The 10,086-nt window shown below is 42.5% G+C and overlaps 2 protein-coding genes across 3 annotated transcripts in view; both read left to right on the top strand.

Moving 5' to 3' along the window:
- Positions 1-1,213: 1,213 nt before the first annotated feature.
- TXNDC15 (thioredoxin domain containing 15) lies at positions 1,214-5,448 on the top strand. The gene is made up of 5 exons (XM_062587323.1): positions 1,214-1,331; positions 1,500-1,898; positions 2,357-2,520; positions 3,074-3,204; positions 3,946-5,448. Exons 1-5 carry the CDS (start codon positions 1,269-1,271, stop codon positions 4,140-4,142), a joined length of 954 nt encoding a protein of 317 aa, XP_062443307.1. The 5' UTR covers positions 1,214-1,268; the 3' UTR covers positions 4,143-5,448.
- PCBD2 (pterin-4 alpha-carbinolamine dehydratase 2) overlaps positions 4,170-10,086 on the top strand; it is a 29,641-nt gene continuing 23,724 nt past the window's right edge. The window contains exons 1-2 of one of the 2 annotated variants that reach the window (XM_062587320.1): positions 4,170-4,328; positions 8,918-9,049. In XM_062587320.1, the coding sequence (XP_062443304.1) occupies positions 4,326-4,328; positions 8,918-9,049 (135 nt within the window). In that variant the 5' untranslated portion in view covers positions 4,170-4,325. Of the gene's footprint in view, positions 4,329-5,993; positions 6,067-8,917; positions 9,050-10,086 lie in introns of those variants that run through there. The other variant, XM_062587321.1, reaches the window with a different exon arrangement.

Genomic DNA, 10,086 nt, shown 5'->3' with positions numbered 1-10,086 from the left:
TCCTCAAGGCTGAATTTTAAACTGACAGCAAGTAAGTAATTCTGTGACAAGCAGAATGATATCTTGAATACCAGAATATTTATCTTGATTATCATCTTGGGAACTTCGTTTGATATGCTGATGTAAAAGAGCTTGTGTTTTCTTTTTTTGATTAAAAAAGTATGGTTGCAGTTAATTGGCTTTTACCTCCTCCTCCCTCAATTCCAGTCTGGCTGGAGATTTAAAATTTAGTCTTCATGAACCACTGAAAATGTGGCAAACTGAATCTATTCTTCTCTGAAGTCAAAATAGTATAACTAGGCAAACACTTCAATCTATACCAATCAGGGTTTCTTTTTCATCATGTTAGGAAGTCAGAAAATTGTATGCCTACTACCTGAACTCATCACAGCAAGAGCCTGAGGTTGTGATAACTGTGCAATAACCATGCTTTTGGAATGAATTACATGGTGTGCATTTGTTTACCATATAAATTACCATACAGTCATAACATCCTGTCAAGTCCTAAGGATGACCTTTCCCTTGGTGCAAGAATTTTGAACCTGAGCTAGTTTAAATCAACAGTAAAATGCCTGTTGACCTCCAGGAGCATGAAAAAACAAACATTACCAAGTGCTTACCAGTATAGCATATGTCCTATGGCCGTCAGCAGGGCCTGTGTCTGTAAAGACTATACACGTAAATGCCTGGAGTTTCTGCTTTGTGGGCCCACGAGGGATTACAGGGCGGGTTCACAGATGCAGAGTGAGAAAACTTGGTTTAAAAAAAAAAGTTTTTAATATCTGTAGTGAGTGGGACCTCAGCTGAATTCTCCCGGAATGCTGCTTTTATTTTCCTACCTAACCTCTAGTATTTTTCCCTTTCCTAACGCGGGGACGATTAATTTACCTATAAGGCATTTTTGACATTTGTTCTTTTTGAAGTCTGAAGCGACTGCGGGCAGCAACATCCTTTTGGCCGCGTGACTCGGGTCGCCTAGCAATGCCTCGGCAAGATACGAAAACGCTGTGAGCTGTCGGAGCAGGAAAAGGAACCCTCAGCTCGGCAAACGTGTAGAATTACTCCCTGCCTTGCAACAGGCACTAAAAAAAGTCCAGCGCGTGCGCTGATTTACGGCCGCCGCCCCGCCCCGACAAGATGGCGGCGGCTCCGCCCCCTCACGGGTGTCGTGCGCCGGAAGCGGAAGTGGCGCAGCACTGAGGCGGAAGCGGCCGTTGTCCGGGGAGACGCAGCGCGGCCGGCGCCGGGAGGGCCGCGGCGCGGCGGGGATGTGGCGGCTGGCGCTGGCGCTGGCCTGGCTCGGCGGCGCCGTCCCTGCAGGTGAGGCCGGAGCGTGGGGCGAGCCGGGGGGCGGCGGGCAGCGGCTTGGGGCCGGTCCTGTTGCAGGACGGCAGCGCCCGCGGCCTGCCCGGCGCGGCCGCTGACGCCTCTTTCGCGCCGCAGGAGCCGCGGCGGAGCCGGGCGGCCGCTCGCCCCCGGGGTCCGCGCCCCCCGCCGAGGGCGGCTCCGCGCCGGGGGGCGGCGGGCCGGCGCAGTACCGGACGGCGGAGATGGCTGATGCGATGCTGGGCAGCGGGCCTCCCACTGAGCAGCCCGTGCTGCTCTCGGTGGTGCCGGCGGAGGCGAGCGATGGAGCCGCGGCCGCCTCGGCTACGGGCGCTTGCGACGCTGCGGCCGGAGGCGGCGAGTGCGGCGGCCCCGCGGCCCCCTCGGCTCCGCCGGACGCCCACGGCCGAGAGCTGGTCGCCGGCTCCCCGGTTGTGCTGGAGACTGTGCTGCCCGCGCCGGCTGAGGAGGCTAACGGCACCGAGGGCGTGAAAACACCCAAAGTGAACTGCGAGGAGAGAAATGTTACCGGGGTCGAAAACTTCACGCTACAAATCCTGAACGTTTCTCAAGTAAGTAAATCGCTCAGTTTACTGCTATTTTAAATGAATTACGATGATGAAAGGTTTGATGTTAATAAGCGATTTCTTTAAAATTCTACATACTTAATAAGTATCTGAGCAAGGGGGTTTTTCATGTTCTGAACAGAAATGTTAGAGATGCAGCTCAATCCACAGTCCTGCATCCATGTCTGTCTCTCACCTGTGTGTCTGTAGTGAATTGTCAGCTTTCATGGTGGGCAGATGAGTGTCTCTCAGAAGTTATTAATGGCACGTATTCCCAGTGGCAGTGTCTGTTTCCAGTTTATTTCTTATAGGGGAGAAGACTTTAATTAAAAAAAAAAAAATATTCAGCTACTTGATAAATACTATCAAGTATCTAACTGCTTACTGAAAGATGCCTTCCTGTGTACAAGAACTCTGTTAAATGTTTAATCGTTTGTGTCTCTTTTTATTATACTTTCTCTAAGGATCTGATGGAGTTCTTAAACCCAAACAGCAGTGACTGTACATTAGTCTTGTTCTACACACCATGGTGCCGCTTCTCTGCCAGCCTGGCACCTCATTTTAATTCTTTACCTCGAGCGTTTCCAACTCTTCGCTTCCTAGCCTTGGATGCATCTCAGCATAGCAGGTAATTCCGACTTTCTGTGATCTTATACCAGTCTATTTCCAATACCAAGTTTTGTGTGGTAAAAACAGAAGTGATTTTTTTTTAAAAACGTTCAATATAAATGGTTATATGTCCCTTTTATTTTTGGCTATGCTGTTTATATATTTTTTCGTCTTGACAACTTTACTTTAAACATATAGGAAAATGTTACTCTATCAGTAAATATAATTAAACTGATAACTCTGTTCTGTTAATTCATTTTGGGATTTCATCAGTCAGAAGTGTTACATGCTCCCCCACACCTCGGTATGTTCTTGAATAACAAAACTAAGACCCGTACAATACATGTGTTTATGGTGAAATAACATGCTGATCCAATGCTGAATCTTACATTGTTGAGTAATTCATGAGTAAACTTTTTCCATAATGCCATAAGAAGGTGATTGTATGTTGTTTGTTATAAAGTGGCAAATTATTAAAGTAAAACTGACAATGCCTGTATTGTGAGTCTCTTGTTTCTTTCTCCAGTGGATTTCTTTTCCTTCATATCTTGTGTTTGTTTTATGTCAATCAGTTTATCAACTAGATTTGGAACTGTGGCTGTACCCAATATCCTCCTTTTCCAAGGTGCTAAACCTATGGCTAGATTTAATCATACAGACAGAACATTGGAAACACTGAAAGACTTCATTTTTAATCAAACAGGTATGTAAATCAGCTCTGATGTAGCAATAGGAAGAACAGAATTGCTTCTCAGCTCCAAACTGAGCTTTCTTCTCTGTTTGTTCTTATTTTAAATGAGTTTCATGAAGACTCTGAAGGGACTGTCTGCAGCAGTGGGTCATCTAAGCACTTGCTTTAGTGAGTTGGATTTCAGACATGCTAAAAGCAGAAACTCAACTTACTGGACTGCTTTTAAAGAGCAGGGAGAGACAATGAGGTTTAGCCGGAGAAGGATCAAGCACCTCTTTCTCCCTATGACTAGTTTGAGAATAAAGGCAGGTGAACACTGGGAATGTGTGTCTTGTAAGGTTGACAGAGGTTGGGGGACATGACAGTGCTAGAAGAGACAAACGGATTCCAGTTTTTGTGATTTGGCTGCCCTCGTTGTGAGCTTGCAGTCAGACAGCTTTCTGTGGTGTATTCTTTTCAACTAAAAAAAAAAAAAAAAGGCTAGGCCAATGAGGGCCTTCATTAGGAGCTAGGAGTTGTTATATTTTATAATATAACAAAAAATACCAACCTTCTACCCCCTGCCCCTGCTTTTCATTCTGCATGAGTAAACTATATGATAGACATGTTAAAGTACAAAGACTCTCTTGCCAAAATTTTTAGTCTAACTATATACGCACCTTAATTTGAGAGCAGGAATAAAGCTCCAAATGTAACCAACTTATTTGTATTGAATAATTATTATTGGTGTTGATCAAGTGATTCTTTTTTCAGGAATAGAAGCTAAAAATGATGTGGCCGTGACTGAGGAAGACTGGGATGGCCCTCTGCCTAGCGTTCTGACAAAAGGAATAGATTGGCTACTTCTGTTTTCTTTACTCTTTCTGGCTAGCTTTGTTATGTATGCAACTCTTCGAACTGAGAGCATTCGGTGGCTAATCCCGGGACAAGAGCATGAACATCAAGAATAACTTGAGATGCTGAACCAAGGACAGGATTTCTTGATTATTGATAAGCAAGATATGTACTTTTAGTCCATACAAAATGGACTAAGAATGAACTGTTGAATTTGTTGGTTGTAATTTATAATCTTGACTGAAAATCTGCTTGTTCATCAACTACTGAATCTATAAAAAGCAAACACATGATGTAACATGGTAAGTAAACAAATATGAAAAAAATATTAACTGAAAATGTATTTATTAAATTGCTCTGTCTTGCTTATTTTTAATGTACCTTAATGTAAATATGTGATACCATTCTACTTTCTTCTTAAGAAGTCCCTGTGCTTTGCTGATCAGTTAAGATTTCTACAGCATATTTGCTTGTATATGTGGCATTGCTTGGTAAAAAAGTAGAGTAGAATTGCTTCCATTCGGGTGGAATCTAGGATTCTTTTACAAAACCCATAGTTTCTGTGTGAATGATGCAATATATACTATGAAATTAGGGTGTGTTGACCCACGCAGATCATACCCATATTCTGACTTAAGCATTTCTAAAATAATAAAGTGTTGAAGGGCTATGTTCGTGAAAGGTGATGTTATTAGATTGATTGTCAGGGAAATGAACTATAGTAGAAAAATGCTTTAAAATTAGTGTATATCAAACAAATGATTCCATTGTCTAAAGAGATTTTAATTATAACAGCATTTATTTGCTTTGCGCTTTTGGATACAGTAATACCAGCAATAATAAAAATTTAATAACTTCTACAATTCTATACAGGGTAACTATTTCCCACCTTTGGTATTGAGATTAGATGCTGTTCATCTTGTTCACTGTGGCTTGTGAGTTTTGAGTAACAGCCTGACTTGCGATGGCAGTTCTTCATAAGATTTAGAATACTTTCTAAAGCTCATTGTATTGTGTGTGAGGTGTGTGTGTGGGGGGGAGGGAGGGATATAATTTATTTAACACTTCCCTATGGAATTAAAATGCATTTCTTTTGTGTGATCTTAAGTCACTTTCTTACAGGACTATAAATGCAACTCTTGAAGTATGGATCACTTATCTAAATTAGTGAGACTGTTTTGAGATTTGATTAAAATTTCTGCTAACATGTTTGCTTAATTGGAAAGTCTGCACCTGATGCTACGTAAAGAATTGATGAGGTGTTTTAATTGTAACTACTATGCAAGATCTTGAATAAGGTAGAGTCTGCTGTGTTGCATTTTCTTTGATTATTTGATGGTGTAACAGTTATTTGTGACACAGGTGTGCCCTAAAACCCTGGTATGAAGCTTTAGAGTGGAAATTAAACAAAGAAGAAACAAATACAGTCATAAGTTCTGTTGCTTAACAAAGGATTTCTATTCCTACAAAATAATCAAAAAAAAATTTTTTTCCCCTCTTGTTTCCTGTAAGTTTCCAGATATGGAAAGGTCAAGTCCTTCAGTTATGTGTGTTAAACGGAATAAAACGTAGTGATAAAACGTGATATCACTGAGGATAAAATTAGAGAGTATTCTAATTTTCGTAAGACTCGAGATTTTGAGGAAGGACCTCTGGAGAACGCTTCCCCCGTCCCCTCCCGGCTGGATTTTCCCCACTATCCGTCTCCGTGGATACCTATGCCGAACTAGAGCTGTCCCTAAAGAACTCACGCCGCCCCTGCTCCGGAGGCCGGGGCGCGAGGGGCGCGAGGGTGCGCGGAGGTTCCGCCCGGCGGGAGCGCGGCCGCGGCGCCGCCCCTGCGCAGGTCTCGCCTCGCCGGCGCGGCGCGGCGCGGCCTGGCCTGGCCCTGCGCGGCGCGGGGCTCCTCCCGGGGGCGGGGCGCGGCGCGGCGCGGGGGGCGCCATGCCGGGCGGCGGCGGCGCCGCGCTGTGGCGGGCGCTGCTGGGAGCGCGGCGGCTGGCGGCGGCGGCGGGGGCCGGCGGGAGCCGCGCCGCCATGGTGAGGCGCCTCGCGCGGCGGCGGCGAGCCCCGCGCCCGGCCCGGCCCGGCCCGGCCCGGGCGGCGGCCGGAGCGGGGGCGGCCGGAGGGCGGCGGCGGGCTGCGAGCGCAGGCGCCCGCCCCGCCGCGGGAGGGCGGCGGGAGGAGGCCGCGCTCGGGCGGGCCGCGCCGCCCCGGGGCCCGTGCCGGGCCGCGCCGCCCCGGGGCCCGTGCCGGGCCGTGCCGTGCCGGGCGGGCGGGCGGGCGGGCAGGGCTTTATAACAGTAACTTCTTATAGCGCGCGCATAGATACAGAGATGAATATATATACACATGTATTTTACACAAAATACTAACCAGTCGTGCGTGCGGGTTTCGGCTGTTGCCCCTCCAAAGCTGAATGCTCCGTGCTAATCTCCTTACGTCACTAATGAAACCTTTTTACCTCCCAGACCTATTTTTCCCCCCCAGAGCTGCTTTCAGACGGATGCCGTTTGCTAAAGCCACGGCGTGACGGCCTGTCAGCAGCGCGGCGCGGGTCGGCTGCGCCGGCCTGGCGTGCTGAGTCCGTGTTTACGTTTCTGTGTGCAGCCTGCATTGGCTTTTCGTTGCACTTTTTCTTTCTTTTCTTTTCTTTCTTTTTTTTTTTTATCTTTTTCAGACAATTTTGCACCATGTTGTGGTACACGCTGCTGTGCACGCGTAATTGCGAAAACGCAAACGGCGCCTCGTGCTCTCTCAGTTTTTAAAGCACATTGATGTTGCTTTCTTCTGCATTTCTGAATCTGAAAACGGTTGTAATATGTTTGAGGAAATACCACAAAAAACGGCCTTTGCAGTTTGTTTTTAAACAAAATCCTATGCTTGATATGTGCTCAACCCTGTATCAAATTCAAATCTCCCTGTTTGCATGAAGAAAGGTGTCATTTAATCTTAAATCACAGTATTGTCTCTGTGACTTGCGTGGCCTAAATAAGGCCTCAGGAAAGTAACGGAAATATGTTTAAAATTAACCAAACAAAATCTCTACTGACAACCTGGAGAATGAACTTTGTACTGATTCTTAGTCCAGATCCTGGTCTTATCTATCTAAAACAAAACATCCCAGAGTTTTCTGAAATCATCCTATTAACTTCATCTCTTAGCAGATAAAATAATAAATTGGAAGTAAAAAAAGAAACTCAAACCTACAAAGTTTTGTCATAGCAACTTAAATTTGATATCAAACTATTCTTGCAAGTCTCAGGTGTTATTCTGAAGAGTAAAGGGCCTGAATTAGTTCAGTCTGGGGACTGTAAAACCCACATGGTAGAATGCATATGTCCCACTGAACACAAACTATCGTAGCTGTGCTTCAGAGTGACTGCAGACTGCTTCTTGGTCCCTTAATATTGGTGAAAATTTTGCGTCTTGGAAATTATACAGGCTTTGGTAGGTTGCTCCTTAGCAATGCCTGAATATTGCTATTATTTTCTGAGAGATAAACATCTGATAATAAAGAGCAATCTTAAAGGTTTTTGCTCAGCTAGAATTAATTGTATTAACTTGTGTTCTGATTTGACATGCAGCACCATCTGGTGGCAGAGGGGTTACTTCTTGTGTTTATACTAAAGCAGTGAGCCCAGACCTGCCTGCGCATCAAACTGGATTCTCGAAATACAAACTGTACACATTGGCCCTGTCAAGTTAGTTTGTAAGTACATGTGACGAGAAAGTGGCTGGAGGTCAAAGACTGGCACTTCTGTAATGAAATAACTGCACATGTAACTGTCAAAAAATTTGAGCAGAAGAGCTTTGCGTTAGGTATCTACAGACCTTCAGTTGAAGTCCTGTTGAAGAATTGCTCAGTGACTCTCAGTAAGGCTTCACATAATTGTGATAGCCTAATAGTATTTGTAAAGACTAAAGCAAACTGAATTTTGCTTTACTACGGAAAAAATTTCTTCTTGTTAAATCATTACATTTATAAAGTGAATTTGAGACCAGTCTGTTAGAATATACAGTCTGTAATTAATCATTCAGATGTTTAATCTCGATTTCTAGGAAAAATATCAAACCTTGTCCAAAAGACCTTTAGACCTTCCATCTTCAGGCCTGTTTTTTTAGGCACTGATTTAGATATTTAAGCAGGTGGTATGATCTGTTAAGTCTGTGCTCCCACTGGATTTAGAAGGACTCATTTTGCTTAAAATTGGACATATGCATAAGCGCTGTATAGAGTCTGGTGCTAATACCAATAACTTACAACTGCATGTGTTTGTATTGTCAATTTTTCTTTGTGTTGTCAGTGAAAAAAACCCTTTCTGTTGCTTTTAGACTACTGCAATGCTTGCTATTTGTAAATCTGTTTTTACCTTCTTGGTAAAACACAAGTTATCTGTAATACAATCTCATATTGTATGTTGTTTCTGTCTTTTAAATTACAGATATTCCCCTAATGTCCCTTCTAGCATCATGTAATTATACAATTATTGCGTAATGTAAATCTTATTTATGTGGCTAAATGAATATATGGAAATAAATTCAAGTGTTACTGCATCTGGATAATTCAGGTAAACAAACTATAGGCTACAGGTATGCTGATGTCCATGTTTGGTCTCATGAGAGTCTATGTGTAATTCAATACCTGAATACATAGCCAAACTTAAAGGACCAGACAGAATCAGTGTTTCTTGGTTGTTCTGAGTAATGTGAATTATGCTGATTTGTGAAATTATAAAAAGTAACAAATCACATAGTGATTTTTCCACCTCTTATTTCTTGAATATTTACATTTCTAAAATATATAACCACAACTTCATCTTGTGGTTTTCTTATTGTTATATAAAAGAGAACCTCAACCTTACTCGTGTATTTTTTTTCCCCTTAATAGTCTTCACAGTCTCACTGGTTGACAACAGAGGAAAGGAACCAAGTTTTACTTGATCTTAAAGCTTCAGGCTGGTCTGAATTAGGTGAAAGAGATGCCATCTACAAAGAGTTCAATTTCAAAAATTTTAATCAGGTAATTATTGTTATATACTATTTTTAATATAGAGGAAACATAATTACTTTAATTTCCATATGATCTTGATGGGAAAATGTTTATATTCTGAAATTTAGGAGTGTCCTTTTGAGGCCAAACTGTTGGATTTGCTTAGATGGATTGTTCTCTGATTCTGATCTTATTAGGTGGAGTAAATAAATTCCATTTTGTATTTTTATTGTAGATACGTTCTAATATCACTGTTTCTTAATTATAACATCAGGGTGAAGGTCAGGGTTGGTACTATGGGATTAGACAAATAATATTTGATTCTGTTTTTTTTTAATTTAATTATTAGCACTCCTAGACTAATGATGGAAATCTTTAGCTGTTGAATAGTGTGGTTCATTTTTGTCTGGTAAGAACTTGAAAAAGATGGGTAAATGTAAGAATAGAAGCTTTGGGGAGATAAGGTTGGGAAAATATGATAAGCTTCACCTCTTAAACAGGAAAACAGAGTTCTAATACACTTTCAAATGAATTGCAGTTGCTCATCTTGCACTGCCTTTGGCACAGTGGATTATTGGTTAGGCCTTGCTGGTTTTATATTTGAAGTCAGAATCCTGAGCTGTAATACAGACTATCAAGAACACGTCTTTGAAATCAGTTGCAATCTTACTATGAAAATATTGAAGTTTTCTTGAAACTTATGGTCGGCTGCATTCTAGTTACTTAAATATTTATTTGCAAGAAAATTTGACTTTTGATGAATCAAGAGACTACTTGAAGAAGTCATGTCCAAAGAACTAATTAACTGTATTGAATGTCCTAAATTTGTGAGTTTGTGCAGAAAATTGTGTCCTGTTAATTTCCACATAACTAAGAATAGTATTTCTATACTATACCTTTCATATAGCTAGTCTGTTTAACATGTTTAAGTTAAGATTTAAGGACATACTGCCAAAAGATGAGCATCTTTAGTATGTGGTTACGATTTCAATTGTATTTGTGTGCTGACCTCTTTTGCAAGTTTATTCTAATGTGTTAATTCTTCTGTTGCTATTTCATTTGATTCT

This window comes from Rhea pennata, chromosome 14, assembly GCF_028389875.1.
Source record: "Rhea pennata isolate bPtePen1 chromosome 14, bPtePen1.pri, whole genome shotgun sequence".
In the NCBI taxonomy this organism is placed as follows: Eukaryota; Metazoa; Chordata; class Aves; order Rheiformes; family Rheidae; genus Rhea; species Rhea pennata.
This window is presented reverse-complemented; position numbering and strand designations above follow the sequence as displayed.